The sequence below is a fragment of the Rhipicephalus microplus genome, chromosome X (assembly GCF_043290135.1).
Source record: "Rhipicephalus microplus isolate Deutch F79 chromosome X, USDA_Rmic, whole genome shotgun sequence".
NCBI lineage: Eukaryota > Metazoa > Arthropoda > Arachnida > Ixodida > Ixodidae > Rhipicephalus > Rhipicephalus microplus.
Window position 1 is genome coordinate 485,178,237 of NC_134710.1, and position 19,615 is coordinate 485,197,851.

The 19,615-nt window shown below is 49.2% G+C and overlaps 2 protein-coding genes across 16 annotated transcripts in view; one reads left to right on the plus strand and one right to left on the minus strand.

Moving 5' to 3' along the window:
- LOC119160784 (uncharacterized) overlaps positions 1-19,615 on the minus strand; it is a 708,235-nt gene that overhangs the window by 580,741 nt on the left and 107,879 nt on the right. The gene's annotated exons all lie outside the window — the stretch shown is intronic.
- LOC142776714 (uncharacterized) lies at positions 4,655-11,863 on the plus strand. Its single transcript, XM_075880907.1, has 2 exons — positions 4,655-11,144; positions 11,263-11,863. The coding sequence occupies exon 1, from the start codon at positions 8,086-8,088 to the stop codon at positions 9,358-9,360; it is 1,275 nt and encodes a 424-aa protein (XP_075737022.1). The 5' UTR covers positions 4,655-8,085; the 3' UTR covers positions 9,361-11,144; positions 11,263-11,863.

The following is a 19,615-nucleotide window of genomic DNA, read 5'->3' on the forward strand; positions in this document are numbered from 1 at the left end:
CAGCGTCGCCTTGCTCGCCGGCTACAACAGATGGCGACGAGGATGGGATAGGCTGCACCGAACGACGGGGGCGGATCCTGTGAGCAACGACAGCTGGAAGGCGAAAGGCAAGGTATGGCGAAGATGTGGGAATTGACGCCTTCATAGAAGAAGGAGACGAAGATTTCGCTTCGTATGTAGAACGGTTTGGGCACTATTGCAAAGTAGCCGGCGTACAAGACGAAGAACTTAAAAAGTCAGCCTTCATCTCTGCCATAGGAAAGAAAGCGTACAAGACGCTCAAAGACCTTCTTCTACCTGCAAAACCTGAAGAGAAGAGGTTCGAGGGCTTGGTGAAAGTGCTGAGTGGCCACTACGAGCCTTCAAGTCAAGTCATTGCGGAGCGTTTCAAATTCAACAGGAGGTACCAAGAAGAAGGGGAGTCCGTCACGGCATTTGCAGTCACGCTGAAGCACATGGCAGCCAAGTGCAACTACGGTACGTTTCTCGACGACGCTTTACGGGACCGGTTCATCGCTGGGTTACGGAATTCCACCATTCAGACGGGTTTACTGAAGAGGAAGGAACTGACGTTCGAATCGGCCTGCGTTTTTGCTAAGAGCGTTGAGCTAGCGGAGCGGGAGTCGAGGGGATTCCGACCAACTGCGAATACGGATGCCGACATTCACGCTCTAAAGAAGACGGGGAAGGAACCGGAGTTTGCCAGCAAGCCGAAGAACAGTTCAATGCAAAGCTGCCATCGATGCGGTCAAGAGCATGACGCCCGTTGCTGCCGTTATCGTAAATTCAAATGCCATCTTTGCAAGCGCATGGGACATTTGGCGCGCATGTCCAGATACAAGCAACCGGCACCTGGCACCGTCCACAACGTGAGTGACGAAGCGAGCGGAGGCACAGAGCTACTGCTGCACGGTGTGTATCTGGTGGGCACGGAACAACCATATGAAGTTGAGGTACAGATAGCCGGCCAGCTTGTGAAGATGCAAGTAGATACGGGCGCAGCCGTATCACTCGTTCCGGAATGCGTTTACCGGCAGCTAAAGCAGCCGCCGCAGCTTGCGAAGTGCGAGATGAAGCTCAAGACTTACGGCGGAGCGACGATACAAGTGAAGGGCCAAGCGGAGGTTTTCGTCGATTATAAGGGACAGCGGAAAGTCCTGCCAATCATCGTGATACCAGGAGAGAAGCCAGCACTCCTAGGCCGCGACTGGATTGCGAACCTCGGAATGGACCTAAACAGCATTCACGAGGTGCATGCACAACCGTCTGTCGACAGCATCCTGTCAAGGTATGTCAGCGTTTTTTCACCTGGTTTGGGGTTGATAAAGGGTTACCAAGCAAAACTGGTGCTTAAGGAAGGAAGCATGCCAGTCTTTTGCAAGGCGCGGTCTGTGCCGTATGCCATTCGTGAACCTGTCGAGCATGAGCTAGGCAACTTGCAAAAAGAGGGCGTACTGGTGCCCGTAACCCGCAGCGACTGGGCCACGCCGCTGGTAGCAGTTCACAAGCCAGACGGCACAGTACGATTGGGTGGAGACTATAAATTGACGGTGAATCCATGTGTGAAGACCGACCATTACCCACTGCCCGCGGTGGAGGATTTGTTCACGACACTGGCTGGGGGCAAGGTTTTCACCGTTCTGGACCTTTCGACAGCATATCAGCAAATCGAGGTGCACCCTGACTCGCGACCCTTGCTGACTATAAACTCTCACATGGGGTTGTTCCAGTATGTTCGAAGGCCGTACAGAATCTCAAGTGCACCTGCAGTTTTCCAGGCAATCATGAACGAGCTGTTGAAAGGACTACCGGGAGTGGTATGCTACTTCGACGACGTCCTCATCACGGGAGCATCGCATACCGAATGCCTGGCACGGGTGGAAGCAGTCCTGCAGGTTTTCAGGGACCACGGCGTAAAAGTGAGAAAGGAAAAATGCAAGTTTTTCTTGAATTCTGTCAAATATCTTGGGCATATCATTGACGAAAATGGTGTGCACTCGTGCGTCGAGAAGGTTGAAGCCATAAGGGAAGCACCCACACCTAAGAACATCAGTGAGCTTAAAGCGTACCTCGGCATGATAACTTTTTACTCCAAGTTCATACCAAACATGTCTTCGAGGCTAAAGCCTTTGTATGCACTGCTTCAGAAGGATAAGAAGTGGGTCTGGTCCGCAAAAGAAGAAAAAGCCTTCGCGCAGAGTAAGAGCCTCCTTACGCAAGCGAGCGTGCTAACATTCTATGACCCAAAGAAGCCTCTTGGATTAGTCTGCGACGCCTCTCCTTAGGGGGTTGGCGCACTGTTGTTTCATGTCGTGAACGGGGAAGAAAGGCCGATAGCTTATGCGTCACGCACTTTGAGCAAGGCCGAAAGTGGCTACGTGCACATAGAAAAGGAAGCGTTGGCTATGATTTTTGGAATCAAACGGTTTCACAAGTATCTTTACGGCCGTGAATTCACCATTTATTCCGATCACCTTCCCCTGGAGGGACTGCTGGGGCAAAGAAAGCCAATTCAGCAAATGGCAGCAGCACGCATGCAGCGCTGGATGCTAGTGCTAGCTGCATATCGCTACAAATGGGTCTACAGAAAGGGAGCCCAAGTAGCAAACGCGGACGCGTTATCGCGATTACCGCTTCCGAACGACACCGACAAAAGCGACTACGTTCACTTCTTTTCAGCAGTAGAAGCCGTACCACTATCTGCGAAAAGGATCAGTGACGAAACCCAAAAAGACACAGTTTTGTCTAAGGTGCTGATGTATGTTTTGAATGGATGGCCATCGTACGTGTCAGAAGACAACGTAGCCCCATTCTTCTCGCGGAAAGACGCACTGTCGGTAGACTGTGGTTGCATAACATGGGGAACTCGGGTTGTTATACCTGAAGCGGTACAATCTGAAGTCTTATCGCTTTTGCATGAAGGGCATCCAGGCATCACTCGCATGAAAATGCTATCAAGAAGCCATGTGTGGTGGCCAAAGTTGTGCGACCGCATTGAAGAAACTGTAAGAGGTTGTTCAACTTGCCAACTAACGCAGAACTCTGCGCCCCACGTGCCGATGTTATCGTGGGGATGGCCAACCCGCAGGTGGCAGAGAGTTCACCTGGATTTTGCCTACTACAAGAACGACTGGTTTTTAGTGCTTGTCGATGCGCACTCCAAGTGGGTGGATGTTCTTCACAGGAAGTCCACTACAGCACAGGCGACAGTTGAAAAACTCCGCACTGTTTTTGCTGCATTTGGGCTTCCCGAGAGAATTGTGACTGACAATGGGCCGCAATTTGTGTCTGCTGAATTCACAAATTTTCTCAACTCCAATGCAGTGCAGCACACCAAGACACCACCTTACCACCCAGCTTCAAATGGCACGGCGGAGAGGCTTGTCCAGACCGTCAAGCGAAGCTTCATCAAACAGCTACGGGACGAGCAGAACACGGGAGTGACTCGGACGATGCAACATCGGGTAGACCAGTTCCTGTTCACCTACCGAAACACGCCGTGTTCGACGACCGGTAAGACGCCAGCCGAACTGTTTCTCTTATGGAGGCCACGCACGAGGCTGAGCATCTTGCATCCGGAGCTAGCGAAACGTGCTGAAGCAAATATAGCTCGAAGACAGGGTCAGGAAACCCATACTTCATGGAGGGAGTTCGAGGTTGGCGACAACGTTCGTGTGCGAGGAAACCGACCGAGTGATCCACATTGGTTGGAAGAAACAGTTGTGCGACGAGTTAGCAAAGGAACATACATAGTCCGAATCGAAGACCACGAGCCCTTTCTGCATGCGGACGATATTGTTCCTAACACATGCCTTGCTCCTCTTCCCAGAAGCGTGTGGATTCCTGAGCAAACCCGCATGGCACAGCCGGGTTCCACTCCGTCACAAAGTTACAGCGACACCGCATCGCCGCCGGACGGGCCTGCACCAGAGCAACGACTTCCGCCACCTGACCGAGCCAGCGGGACGGAACTGCCATCACAGCAGGCGCCTGACGCCAGCTCCCAAGAAAACGTCGCGCCACCTGAATTGCGACGAAGCACAAGAATTCGAAAGCCTCCCGAACGTTTTGGCTATGCTGCTAAATAAAGGGGGAAGAGATGTAGTAGCCAACGTATGATGCGCCGTACTGACGTCACAGGCTACGTCATGTGCCTGTACTTATATTGGCATGCGAGCCGCTTGCTTACGACATTAAACCTTCGCCACCGAGTCCAGCGTCGCCTTGCTCGCCGGCTACAACAGTAACGAAGTAAAATTGAGCGGTAAATGGATATAATGAACTAAATTAGTCTATTAAATAGTCTGTAAAAAAACGACCATAGTGTGTTAAGTCCATTTTTTTCTGCTTAGCTTGACACTCGTTTGGCGCGATTCTTTCAAAACTACCGCGCCGACCTTACAGCCACGCCACGTGTGTCCGAGAGAGCCGTCCTCCTTACACAGCCAGTGGAGAGGATTGAGGAAGCACTCAACGGGTAACATGACAGAATCGGCACCGCGGTGCAAAGCGATTTCCCTCTCCGCGCCTTAAAGACGACGGCAACGACTGCGTCTTTGTCTCCGCTGCTACCCGTTGCACCGAGAAAAGAGGACTCTCCGCGACAGCTTTCTTTTTTTTCCTCTCTCTCCGGGCGCGGCCGTGAAAGGAGAAGGGTCTCTACGTGCAGAGACGGAAAAGGGAGAAGCATGGCACAGGCACGTTGCATATCGGCATTTGAGAGAGAGCAAACAATCCACCACAGTCTTTTCTTTCCTTTTCTTCTTTCCCTTCTTCGCCCGCAGTGTTGAGAGAGCCGCCCCGGGATTGAACAACGGTGCTGAGAGCATTTTCGTAGCCCAGCACGTTCAGATTAACCGTCGCAAGTGCTTGCGCGTTCGAATTACAGGGCGTTTTCACCCATTCAAGTACACATAGCTTTGACGAAACCTCAGCATGAGTTCGAATTAACCAGAAGTTCGAATGAAGCGTGTTCGAAGTAATGAAGTCCGACTGCGTTTATTTTCCGTCGCACGCGTGGTCACGTAGCAGTACATTGAGCCGCAAGGCGGTTTCCTTCTTTGCATGCTTGTAGGTGTGCGCCCATCAAAGCATACATTGCCACAAACCAGTATAATCGATGTAATAATGAAATAATTGTGGCTCACCTTTAACTTTGTTATAACGAGGTTTGAGTGTAGTGCACACTCCGGAAATTGCAACCGCGCTCTTAAATATCAAACTTCACAGGTGCTGTCCAAGCGGCAACAGCCTTGATGAAATAAAAACTCTAAGAGCTTCGATGAAGCTGAAAACAAAATGTTTAGCCATGGTGCTGGTAAACGAGTTTGGTGCAACAGGAATGGTTCAGTGCATGCAGGTAAGCAAGTTTGGCGCACAATATCGGAAATGGTGCCGCTGTTCTATCCCCGAGTTTTGAAGCAGCATGAACATAATTTGAAACAGTTTCAGAGTGTAAAAGTTGTGTTTGAGAACATTTAGGGCAGTGTAACAGTAAGTGCGTGACTGTTTTTGCCGATTACCATCACTGTGTGAACCGGAAATAGTACAGTCAATACCAGGTATATCAAGCTCGAAGAGGACCACGAAATAGTTCGATATACCAATAACTAATTATAAAAAAATATGTGAATTTTAGGCTCGTACTAATGTATTGCAACTCTCTAAGCAGCTTTGGGAAATTGTAATAAGTGTTAGCAAGACGGTTCACTTACAGTGTGCTTAAGAAAAGGTGACAACCTTTTTTTCAACTTACCCCACATCATTTCAAGTGAAAATATTCCGTAGACTTGTCTTGCCCTTTGCGTGCAGTCATGTTCATCAAGTCATCCTCAGTATTCAAGCACAGAATCTTTAAATATAGGCTAATTCAGCCCCTTCAGCCACAACAGCAGTGATTAGCAGTGAGTGCCAATGCAAGCTCTGTGGTGCGATAAGAAGTTTAGCGGTTGCAGTAGCATCTACATAGCGTCCTCCCTTGTGTTATCGTCCTCCCTTATGTTGTATTCTGTTACAACACCAGATACAAAGACACAGACTGCCCATCTCCCTTCTTTTTGATGTACGGTAAGGATCCGGTGCTGCCATTAGATGTACAGTCCCCGAGAGCTTGAAGAGCTCAAAGAAGAATCAAACAATTTCACGGTAGTGCGTGGAACCCCTACACAAAGCCAGGGAGCTCGCAGCCAGGCACATTCAACTGGCTCAAGAAAAACAGAAACAGCACTTCGAAAGCACCACAAAAATACAAGGCTCCACTGTCCAGTGTTAAATCAACCGCATCGTACACCGAGTGAGCAAACTGTCTCCTGTGAATTACGAGACTACACTCGCAGACAACTTGAAAAGTGACAATGTGCACTTAGAAAAATTAAGAACCTATCTGAGCCCCATTGCCCACATGGAACAACCTAATGCTACGGAGTAAAGTGTACATGAGTGCCATGAAGTGTGAGTAACTCTTGGTGTTTGTATATTGTTCGGTGTGCGTGAAAGTGGAAAGACTATGTTTTGCTTAACTTTTCGAAACAGTCACAGATAGGACTGTTTAGGCTGGTTTAGTTATGTCTGCTTCTTTTCTGTTTTAGTGTTATGATGTGTATGAAGTCGGGACGACTAGTTTCGCAACTCGGGCATGTCACGAGTGATAGCAGACAATGCTCGGTGTGTGTCTCGCGCCTTCACGTGAAGAAGACGAAGAAGATCAGCAAAGAAAAGGGTCTGGCCGTCCCTTCCTGGTATCGAATGTGTTTGGACATTTTTTTTATGATGCCTCGGAATTTACATATCAGTGATCCCACCGAGGTCTTCTGATTTGGAGCATTTTTTGGAACAGTACAATTTTCATTTTATAGCGCCTCGGAGCAGCAAAAGATTCTATTTTGGAGCATAATGGAGCAGCAAATTTTTTGTTTTAGAGCACTTTCGAGCAGCAAAATTTTCCAATTTGGAGCAGTTCGGAGCAGCGAAATTTTCGATTTTGGAGCAATCAGGAGCAGCTAACTTAACATCCTGGAGGAGAAGCAAGTTTCATTTACGTTGAAGGGCATGAATAATTATTTGCGGCTCTTGTCTCTTGTGAAGAGCTAGAAATATTTCTATTCATTTCAAATCTCATGAAGCCAGTCATCTTAAGAGCACTCCTTATTTTAGTTGATGATGTAAAAATAACGGCATCATTATGTTGGCCATTCTGAAAAAAATTTGTTCAGTGATTATTTTCGTAGCAAATAAACAGAATACTGGTTCAATAAAATTGTACTTCATGAAATAACATTCTATACACCTATGTGGTTATCAATATATATGGTAGACAAATGCTGTGACGTACAGCCCTAAAGACACACACAGGCGCAACTGCATTTCCCTTGGACGACTCCGAAGATATCGAAAGGTTCTTTTTCTCTACAACCGATTATACTGCTATGCTTAACATGACCTCATTTAGCTAGTCTGATAAAGCCGACCTCCTCCAGCACTCATCTCTCTGTGTTGAAACTACACGACCTAACAAACTTCGTTTTCCATTTGAAGCGATGTTTCATGTGGCTAGGGCATTCTGTCTGTACGCTAAAACCCTTTGTAGTGTCCTAGAAAGCAGTGTATAAAGAAAAAAGAACCTCACAGGGTACCTTATGCATACGCCTAAGACGACTAGAAGGCGAGAGCCATCTTCTTTTTATTGCTATTGCAATTACAAGAACATTCTCGACCGGTCCTTGCCATCGCCAGAGGCGTGGGTAATTTTTTTTGGGGGGGGACAGAGTGCACCTTATCTGAAGGGGAGCATGCAAATGGTAATGTTGAACTATATATTGCTACGGTATGAGCCAGGCTGTAGTATGTGCCGGGGAGGTAGAGGAGGAAGACTGCGTTGTCTGGTGGGGCCTGAGGACTCTTTCTTTATCGCGACTGCCGAACTTCATCCTCACCCTGTAAATAAATCCACCTATCTTTTAATTCAACCGTAACAGTTTTGTGGTGGAGGTGCTGGGTAATCAACCAAGCCACACGACGCTTCAAGCGCCTGATCTTTGACGAAGCCGCCGCCTTGCTGGACTGCCCCCGTTACCACTGGCAGCTGAGATGTCTCACGGCGAAGAAGGAAACCGGATCCCCGCAGCTGCAGACCTTCTACCAATCCCAGCAGCACCGCTAGTACCAGGTTCACGTGCGGCTGGTCCCTGGTTGCGTCAGGATCTGATAGTGCCTCGCACATTCGGTGGCGAATCTGGCGAGGACGTGGATGCCTGGCTCACACACTACAAACGGGTGAGCAAATACTACCAGTGGGATGCAGCGACCCAGCTGACCAATGTAGTATTTTTCTTAACGGACACAGCACTCGTGTGGTACGAGAACCACGAAAATGCCCTCACGTCATGGGACCGCTTCGTTTCTGAAATAAGAGCGTGCTTCGGAGACTCCGTAGCTAAGAGAAAGCAGGCGGAACAAACGTTACTGCAGAGAGCTCAGATCCCAGGAGAGACGTGCACGACCTATGTCGAGGCAATCTTAAAGCTCTGCAAGATTGTCAAACCTTCTATGTCAGAGGAAGACAAAGTTGGCCACCTGTTGAAGGGCATTGCCGAGGACATGTATCAGTTCCTCATCAGCAAAGACAGCCTTGCTACGGTGACCAACGTCATAAGCCACTGTCGCACATTCGAGAGCCTGAAGATGCCACGTATCACCCCCAAGTTCGGTCGCCTACCGAATGTAACCACCGTGGCAAGTGTTGACAAATACACGCCGCTTGATCTCGCGTCGACAATACGCCAGATCGTTCGAGAAGAGCTCACTCGACACGCTCGCCCGACGCCGTACGAGCCTACACCCGCACCGCCTCCCTCTCGCCCTTCCGTGTCAATTGTCGCAGCAGGCAACGATGACTGCAACTACAGGCCACCCTCACGACCGAAGTCACAGCGCAATAACTACCCGCTGCCGAGGTACGAAGACCGCTTCAGTTACCCCCATCAGCCAGCCAACACCTATTACGACCCGAACGAAGATGTACGCGTACCACCACCACGTCAGCGCAATGCCTTCCAGGAGTACAATGCATACCGCCAAGCCCCTGTGTGCTACCGCTGCGGTATCACCGGGAATATAGCTCAGTTCTGTCGTCGACAGAGAGAGCCGACATCCCGATATCGTTCCCCATCAGAGTTTCCGCCAGCGGGCACTGGTCACAACAACGGTCATTGGTTCGCCTATTCCAGGAGTACCTCACGGTGGGGAAATCACCGTGGTAGTTCTCCCGCTTCTGGCCGTAGTTTGACGCCTCCATCTGGCCGACTGCATCGTTCCCCTTCGCCGGGACGACGCCTGTCATCACCGCCGCCGCCGGGAAACTAGCCAGTGCGACCGATGGAGGTGAGGTCGCACAACAGGATTTGCCTCGGATGCCTCACCAGTTATAATGTCCAAGAACAAGATACGTGTGAAATAGATGGCTTTTGTACAAGTGCTTTGGTTGACACTGGTGCTGCGATATCAGTTGAGTCTTTCTTTCAAAAGTCGCATTTGCCGCAAAGTTATGTTTACTTGGGGCGAATCAACAAGGTTTCGTGATGTTGGTGGGGAAGTACTTCATCCTGTCGGAGTTTGTGCCATCAATGTCTTATTGGCAGGAAAGGTGTTCCCAACAGAGTTTCTTGTGCTGCAACATTGTACCCACAATGTGGTTCTCGGTCTTGACTTTCTCCAAGAATGCGGCGCTTTCGTCGACTGTATTGATTTGTGGGGTTTAACGTCCCAAAACCACCATACGATTATGAGAGACGCCGTAGTGGAGGGCTCCGGAAATTTTGACCACCTGGGGTTCTTTAACGTGCACCCAAATCTGAGCACACGGGCCTCGACATTTCCACCTCCATCGGAAATGCAGCCGCCGCAGCCGGGATTGAACCCGCGACCTGCGGGTCAGTAGCCGATTTCGTCGACTGTAGAAGCGGTGAACTTTCTGTCAGCGGTGACATTGTTCCTGCCCTCGTCGATGAGGCACCAGAGGCCGCGAAGGATGCTCTGATTGTTTCCGATGAGCTGACGGTGCCGCCATGGTCAATGAGGTCAGTTGCGGTGTTCGCCCCAGAATCTTCCACATCTTTTGATGCCATCGTTGAACCTGCCATCGTTCAATGTGCTAAGAAAGGCATACTCGTCCCTCGTAGTTTGGTATCTGTTGATGAAGGAGCAACCTTTCTGTGGGCACTGAACTGTTCACCAATGCCGGTTGTGCTCCCTCGAGGAATGAAGCTAGGCGTCTTCGATGATTCCACTGAAGGTTCTGTAGCGGTCGTTAACAACGATGAAAGCGAGTGAAGGTTCTGTAGCGGTCGTTGACAATGATGAAAGCGAGAAAGGTAAAGTCTCTAGCAAGCGCAGTTGCTCTTACGAGTTGCAGATCCTAGGCATGATTAGCGCCACCACAGTCTCTTAATACCGTTCTGGTCACGAAACTTCTCCGTCACTCTATGGGAGAGCTTGATATGGTGCCAAAAGCGGCCGCTACGCGGCGCAAGCCGTCCTAGGGGGGCCATCGCCCCGCTGCGCCCGGTGGAACGCACTGGCCGCGGCGGCATCCCGAAGGCGTTGTGTGGTGGCAGCTCGCGGTTTCTGCATCAGCGAAACGCGAACTTCATGTGCAAGTGCACCGTGCTCAAGGTGGACGGCACGAAAATTCGAATGAACAATGCCTAAGACGTGCTGTGTGACGGGTTGCAGCTCCGGATACTGAAGCAACAAAGAAAAGGCGTCGCTCTTCTGTTTCCCAAGTAGCGCCGAACTCCAAGAGAAATGGAAGCGAGCAATACCACGGTTGGAAGCTGGCGGTTTCAGCTTCGAAAGTAAGAACGTTCGGGAGTGCGAAAAGCATTTTGATGCCAGCGACGTTGTGAGAACCGACGAGCACATCGTGAACGGGGCGGTCGTGTCGCTTCAGCGAGAGAGACCGAGGCTTCGCACGAACGCCGTTCCAAGAATTTTTTACGGGCTCCCGGCGTACCTGACAAAGCCGAAACCGCGTTCACGGCCTGCGACTCAGAGGCAACCAGCGAAGAGGCGGCGCGAATTGTCACCGGAATGCGCAGCAGTGGAATGCCAAAATGTCAACACCGACTCGGCAGGAGAAGCCAGTGACGGTAAGCTCTTGAGCCGGTTTAGTCGCGGCATTACTTTGTTCCCTCAGTCGCATGACCCTGTGTTAGCGGCTGGTGGCATTGAGGTGCTTCTGAACAGTGTTATTGAATTGTATTACAGATGCAGCAGCCAGCGATAGCGGACACGCAGATCAGGCCTGCCAAACGGAACAGGCAGTGTGTTCGTTTCTTGAAGTGCAGGCGCTAAAGGCGCAGCTTTCGAGTACGCGGCAACGACTAGAACGGTGTCAGAAGCAGCTTGCGAAGATGAGAGTCCTGGCCAACAAAAATGCAAGACTCTTGCAAAACCTGGACAAGCTATCTACCCGCGAGAAGCTTATTTACGATCAGTGCATCATGAAGGCAAACGCGAAATCTCCGAAAGCTGCCAGGTAATCTTCAGTCGCACATAACTGCCACGAAGCTATGAATATATTCGCACATCTTTTTCGTGCCACTGTCTTGTGCATATTTTTTAAGAGCAGTGCACGCTAGCGTTGCATGTCAGAGTAATCCTAAATTGCCTGCTTTGCATGATCGCACAATGCAAGCTGAAACAGAGTGCAGCTGTTAATGAAATGAAATACACATTGTACAGTAGAGTCACAGATTGTGTAACATTGTTCAGAACAGCTGCAATAGTTTCTAGTGCTTTTCTTCTTCAAAGTGTTGTTCTCAGTGTATTTTGTGTAAATAAATGTTTTCCAACTTTCTCCCCATTACATGCACCATATGTGAATCTCCAATTCATAAGTACACACCTGACTACTAGGCGGCGTATCATTAGCACCAAATTTCAGATTTATTGCATGCCTTAAATCATAACCGCCCTTCCCCCCTCCCACCCAAAAAATAAAAACAAATGTGTGATGAGGTACCTCGGTAGTGGCAGAGGCGGCCAAGCGGCTAGCACTGGCATCAAAAGGAACTTCCAGATTAGGCTGCTGTACTTCCGTTCCCGGAGAAATCATGGGTTGTCGGTCGGTAAATAAAATGCCCTAAACAGTAAACACAAGGAAACGTGAAGCGGCGGGTGTCCCGTGTAAACTGCGTGGAAAGAAGTGATCAATCAAATGTTGGGCACGTTTAGAGCGGTCGCGAAAGCCCTCGGCATCGAAAGTCCCCGCGTCAAAAAAGCAATCGGCGCTCACAAACGTGTGTCCAAAACAACTGCGCATTTGGGTATGAACTCAATTGAAAGGCCTGGAATAAAACTTCTGGCTCAACCATTCAGTTCATTTGAATACTTGGGTAGTAGCGCGCGAGAGACGAGCCAGATATAAACCAATGTGATTGCTCCTGTACTACCCAGTCGTGTTTCATTTCGTTCACCTTCCTCCCCCTATTAGCGGCCCTACCAGAATATAAAGCTCACCTACCGCATAAACATAATCGCCCTTTGGCCGGGAGCAAATACAAACATGTTGTCGAGCAGATCAAGCAGTAGCTGCTCGCATCAAGAGCATGGAGCATAAGCATCGTCTTTCAACACTTGCGAGCTATAGCTCGCAAGTACCGCTTCGAGGCATCGTAAGTATGCATATAATTGGGCTATGAGACAATTACTGACACAATGCGTCATCGCGCGGTGTGCGACCACTTTTAATGCACTGCTGTTTATAAGGTGGGCCTGCACTTCCAAGTGCACTACGCGTGCGTCCCAAAGTAAACAGCTCTCATTCGTTGTCGACATTGGATCCCGTTTCAACTTATTTATCTGGTGGCATTGATGCGTTCAGAGACGTTTAAAAAAAGGTAACAGGAAGAACAGCACGCACATAATCGCGTCGAAACGTCGGCCGCAGTGCGCATACAAGCCCAGCAGTGCGCATACAAGCCCAGCAGTGGCGGCGGCTTGTGGCCCCCATACGACGGGTGGCGCCTCTAGCGACAGATTTTGTCCCTATATCAACCTTCGGGCGGAGTTTCGTGACCAGAAAAGCATTGAAGGACTCTGGTGCCACTTTGCGGTCACACGAGCAGCAAACATTACGCCATCTGTTGAGGCGACATGCTTCTGTGTTTGACTTTTGCTAAGAGGAGAGGCCACTACCATTACCATGTTCTCGCGCTCACCATAGGATTGACACCAGCACTGCCCATCCGATCTGACAAAAGCCTTACCGAGTGTCGTCATCAGAACGAAAAGTTATTGCTGACCAGGTTGAGGAAATGCTGAAGAAGGGTGTTATTGAAGAGTCATGTAGCCCGCGGGCAGCACCGGTCATCTTGGTAAAAAAAAAAAAAAAAAAAAAAGATGGTGCCTGGCGATTCTGTGTTGATTACAGAAGACTTAACGCCGTGACCAAAAAAGATGTATATCCGCTGCCTAGAATTGACGATGTTATTGACTGCTTACACTCGGCTTCGTACTTTTCTTCAATAGACCTACAATCAGGATATTGGCAGATACCTATGCACCCTTCAGACAAAGATAAGACCGCATTCGTGATGCCTGATGGACTGTACCAATTCAATGTGATGCCGTTTGGGCTTTGCAACGCCCCCGCCATTTTTGAAAGGTTTATGGACTTTGTCCTTCGTGGTCTTAAATGGGAGGTGTGCCTATGCTACCTGGATGACGTCGTCATTTTTGGGCGTACCTTCGAAGAGCACAACGTCCGTTTAAGCCTTGTTTTAGACTGTGTTGTAAAGGCTGGATTGATTTTGAACTCTAAGAAGTGCCGGTTTGGTGAACGACAAGCTTTAGTCCTCGGTCACCTAGTTGACAAAGATGGTGTCAGGCCAGATCCCTGCAAAATCGAAGAAGTCAGCACATTCAAACCACCCCAGACACTGAAGGAACTTCGCAGCTTCTTGGGACTATGTTCGTACTTTCGCCGCTTTGTGCCACGATTCGCGGACGTAGTACACCCACTGACGAGCTTGTTGCGAAAAGACAGCCCATTCGAATGGACACCTGATTGTGATGCCGCCTTTTCTGAACTGAAATTTCTACTAACATCTGAGCCTATTTTTCGTCATTTCGATCCTTCTGCTGATACAAAATTGCACAGTGACACAAGTGGAACTGGTATCGGAGGTGTGCTTGTTCAGTGCCATGATAATGCAGAGCATGTTGTTGCTTATACGAGTCGATCTCTAAGCAAGGCTGAAATGAATTATACGGTGACAAAGCAAGAATGTTTAGCGGCTGTATTCGCCATTCAGAAGTTTTGATGTTACCTCTACGGTCGTCCATTCACGATTGTGACAGACCATCATTCATTATGTTGGCTTGTTACCCTCCGAGACCCTTCTGGCCGCCTTGCTCGATGGGCTTTACGCCTTCAAGGATTTGACTTCAGCTTTTCGTACAGAAGTGGACGACGTCATTCGGACGCTGATTGCCTTTCTCGCCTACCTATGACCACGACGGAGGACAGTGCAGATACCCTTGACATCTGTTTTGCTGTGGTCTCTCACACGTTTCCTGACGGCAATATCTTCAAACGAGAACAATTGAATAATTTATCTTTAGACCCATTGTTCGTTGACGCTCGGAATCTCAAGAGCAGTGGTCGCTTTCGCATTCGTGATGGACTGTTGTGCAAAACAAATTACTCAGCAACCGGCGCACGTTATTTACTGGTTGTACCTCAAAGTCTTCGATGCGACGTTCTCCATACTATGCACGATGATCCAACGTCAGGACACCTTGGGTTCATTCGCACCCTGCATCGAGTGCAGCAGCATTTTTACTGGCCCCGAATGCGAGATTTTACAAAACAATACGTCTCGAGCAGCGAGAATCGCCAGCGCTAGAAACGACCTACCAGTGCACCGCACGGCCTTCTTCATCCCGTAGAACCGCCTACTACGCCTTTCGAGCAAGTGGGCATCGACCTATTGGGCCCGTTTCCGCGATCTTCGAACAACAACCGCTGGATAATAGTGTGCGTCGACCACCTTACCAGATACGCCGAAACCGCTGCGATACCATCTTCTACAGCTGATGGTGTCGCTGCCTTTTTGTTATGCTCCGTTGTTCTTCGCCATGGTCCACCTCAAGTAATCATTAGTGACCGTGGTCGCCAATTCATCGCAAACGCTGTGGAAGAATTGCTTCGCCTCTGCACTTCACTGTTCAGACATGACACCATACCATCCCCAGACGAATGGTTTTGTAGAACGTACCAATCGAACTCTTACTAACATGCTCGCAATGTACGTCGCGTCCAATCACAAAAACTCGGATGAGATCTCACCATTTATTACTTATGCATACAATACAGCGAAGCACGAGACCACGGACTTCACGCCCTTACACCTGCTCTACGCTCGATCACCACACAGCTCCCTTGATACAATCCTCCCATTTAAGCTCCATTCCGATGAGTCCATCGCCGAAACATTGTGCCGGGCTGAAGAAGCCCGCCAAATTGCTCGCTTGCGAACACTGGCATCACAAGATCGCTCCAAGCAACGATACGATCAACGCCATGATGCCATTTCATTCCGCAAAGGTGAATTCGTGTGGGTGTGGACCCCCCAACGAAAACCTGGTTTATGTCAGAAGTTTTTACCGCAGTACACAGGCCCCTACGTCATTGTAGATCGCTTGACTGACTTGACGTACGTTGTGGCACGCTTGACGACAGGTTCTCGTTGGTCAAATCGAACGCAGTTGGTGCACGTGGCTCGCCTCAAGAAGTTTCATCCCTCCAGTGACATAAACTCGTCCAGCGGGCTTCGTCTGTGAACGGGGGATTGCTACGGTATGAGCCGGGCTGTAGTATGTGCCGGGGAGGTAGAAGAGGAAGACGACGTTGTCTGGTGCGGCCTGAGGACTCCATCTTTATCACGACTGCCGAACTTCATCCCCACCCTGTAAATAAATCCACCTATCCTTTAATTCAACTGTAACAATATATATATATGCCATGGCAAAACAAATTTCGGGAGGGGTGGGCATGTTCCCAGTGTGCCTCCCTCCCCCACCTGGCTATGACACTGGCCGTCACCACCATGTTTCGTGTAATATCTCAATCGATAACATCCCCCCACGCATCATGTGTTTTACAAGCGGGCAAAAATGTGCGAGCAGAGGTGACGAATGCAGCTTGATTGATATGTGGGGTTCAACGTCCCAAAACCACCATATGATTATGAGAGACGCCGTAGTGGAGGGCTCCAGAAATTTCGACCACCTGGGGTTCTTTAACGTGCACCCAAATCTGAGCACACGGGCCTACAACATTTCCGCCTCCATCGGAAAGGCAGCCGCCGCTGCTGGGATTTGAACCCTCGACCAGCGGGTCAGCAGCCGAGTACCTTAGCCACTAGACCACCGCGGCGGGGCGACAACGAATGCAGCTAAAGCAGAGATAAAAAAGCCACAGTTTCTCTGCAAGGACGAAGCTATGAATTCAATAGCAACAACTTGGAATGTAACACTGGGAACGGCAACAGATCGAAACATGCAGCGTGCTGCTTACGCACAAATGACGCACAAAAACAACATACACAGGACGAGAGCAAACAAACAATGTTTACCGGTCGACATTTAATGCACTGTTTAAACAAAAACGATACAAGAAACGTCACAAGTACAGATGAGTGCAAACTAACAAGTGTCCCAGTTATACTTTGCTGTCTATGAAAAGCATGCTCTTTTCGCAAATGGGGCTTGTGCAGCCAGCGAAGTGGCCTTTGCATTGGGCCCGGCAACTAACGAACTAACACAATTGTTCCGGTGAAAGCCGAAGGCACACGGTTCTCCCCAACGAAGAATAAGCGCATGCGCACAAGCATCTACCCCCCCCCCCCCCCCAACGTGGGAGATAAGCGCGCGTCGGCACAGGGGCTTTTCTTTTTTCTTGAGTTTTCATATATATAGGAAACGTGCGGCACCTACAGGTGGCGCGCTAATGCAGTGTGCCAGCGCGCCGTGAGCACCACAAGTGGCCACTGAGTTGTTAACTGATGTGATACGCATTCTCGTCTCCCCTTCTGCTGCGCCCGCGTTCTACGGACGTGCGTGCGCGCGATGGCTACTGGTATTATAAAGTGCGCCGGCTTCAAGAAAGTAAACAGCGCACGATTTTTCAGAGCCTCGAACGAAGAGAAAGGAGGCAAATTACGCCACTGCAGGCACATTTTCAACGTGACTGAAGAGACCACAGTTGGACAGAGTATATTAAAAGGGCGGTGTGTGCGACAGGCCAACGTGAACCAGGAGGCATACGCCGTCATCATCAAGGTTTGTGCGAACGCTTCTTCATCATTTTACCTGCTTATTACCGAGCAAACGATGACATTAACGTGAGACGTGTGCTGTAGCGTGATGTTGTCTTGAGGGCAACCGAGTGCGATCGGCGCTAGTTTGTACAATCGCCTCCCGTCTCGCATTTAGTGATGCCGTAACGATTGTTCGAACCTTACTATGCTGCAGTTCTGTTTGTGGACATTGCCCGGGCTGCATGAGTGATTGAGTAAATCTGTTACGTGTCATCTTTGCAAGTGATATCTTAGCCATCGCGTAGCATAAATGAAAACAGCGTGGCGTGGCACCGCTTGCATGCGCAGCGCTGTCAAGGCACAAATGAAATACAGGTGCATCAAAAGAATCGCGCGGTCTACTATCCATTGTGCGACACATCCGGCTCTTCTTCTTTACCGTTGCCGTTTACGAACTACGCTGTTTGCTTATACGTAGGGTGTGTGAGTAACATTTTTTACCTGCGAACGAGCGTGAATGAATAATGCTCGCCTTTAGGCACGTATTAAACTGTCTGAACTACGGTCCGCGTAACAGTAACGCACGTACAGCCAAGCAACGGCGTCCAGTAAATTGTATGGTCATCACCGCGAACTGCGAGATAACTGTTGGTTGATGTAACTTTAAGTGCACGCGCTCTGTAATATGCATGTGTGTACTTTTCAGCATTAATTACTTAAGACAGGTAACAACAAAAACGCGTCTTTTTCAATCACACTGCCCGTAGGCCGGGTGTAACTTGAGTATTCTCTTTTTCAGCTTGATGCAACTAGGATGATCACCAGAGCTCACTGCAACTGTAGGGGTGGTGTTGAAGGCCATTGCAAGCATGCAGCAGCAGTTGTAGCTTTTGTCAACAGTGAAGAGTCCGTCACAAAGACGTCACAACCAAACAAATGGAAGTCGCCCACCAACAAGCAACTAAAGCTGTACACAAAAGGCGTGCAATTTAAGGAAATGTTCCAACCAAAAACATCTCCCGCAGTTCTCGCATCATACATACCACAAGATGTCGCGACATTGGAAAGCTCCTTGACCAGCGTGACACGACTCGGCTTGTGGAGCAGCTGCTGCACGTATCACGCCACTTCGTTTCGTTTCCTCCCGCGCAGCGGCGCCACCGGCTCAATGCACGTTCCCCATATAGATACGTATACATAAGTGGTGAAAGAGGGCAGCAGCGGCGACAGCAAAAACAGCCAAGACTGTCCATATAATTGCTATCGCAACAAAAAAGCCAACTTACCTCCTTTTCCCGGAGTGCAGATGCGATAGCATCACTCCGTGTGCCAGGCCTGCCATCGATTGTTACTAAGGCAGAAAGGAACGAGCCACCCATCTTCAAAAAGCAGGAAAGAACTAGTAACACAAGCGGAGGGGGCTTTTTTATGAACTTTGGGTGTGATCACTGGCACTCGCGCTAATTTAACAGGCATTAAAGACTGCTGTTGTACCCTTCTATCTTGTACTCTCAATGTGAACAGATTGTTGATATTGCATTCATTTTCAAGAGCCTAAGTCAAACTCACAAATAGTATCTTTTGGACATGATGTCGCATAACTCAAATGAACGCTGGCTAAAGGGACAATGATCACTCCAATTACCGAAGCATTTTTGCACTGTCAATTATCTAAACGCAAAGCACATGTTAGAGTAGCACAGAAAGTTTACGAGTATGTCTCATTAAGCCTCGAAATAGCCCGCTCGCGAATGCGCCCTTTAAGCAACGCACGCTCCGCCCCCTCCCACCAAAAAAAAAAAAACGAAGCAATGATTGCAATGATGGGATGTTTAATTTTTTCAACCATTATCTATTGAGCTTGGAAAGCGAGAGGCAGATGTGTAACAAGGCATAGCCACTTCACCGTGGGCCTTCCAACCCCAAAGCCACCAGCAATATTAAAACTGAATTCTGGCTGCTACAAACAGGAAGCATGCTTTTAATAATGAGATGACATTAAAAAAAGGCATGCGAAAATTTTGAATACAGACCCTAGCAATCTCGACTTCGAATTGGCAGGGTGTTTTAGGAGCTTTTACCGCAACAGCAATTACAAACGTGGAAGTGCTGGTGGAAGGCATTACGAAAATGAACTTGTGGATCAAGATCCATAAATAAAGTATATTAAAAGAAAAGCGGGAACGCGTTTCCACCGTACACGTGTTCTTCTGTGGACTCGAAGCGCTGGAAATTACACCGCGCACGATGCCCAGAAGTAGACGAGGCACACATTCTGGCAGCGTGTACGCGTG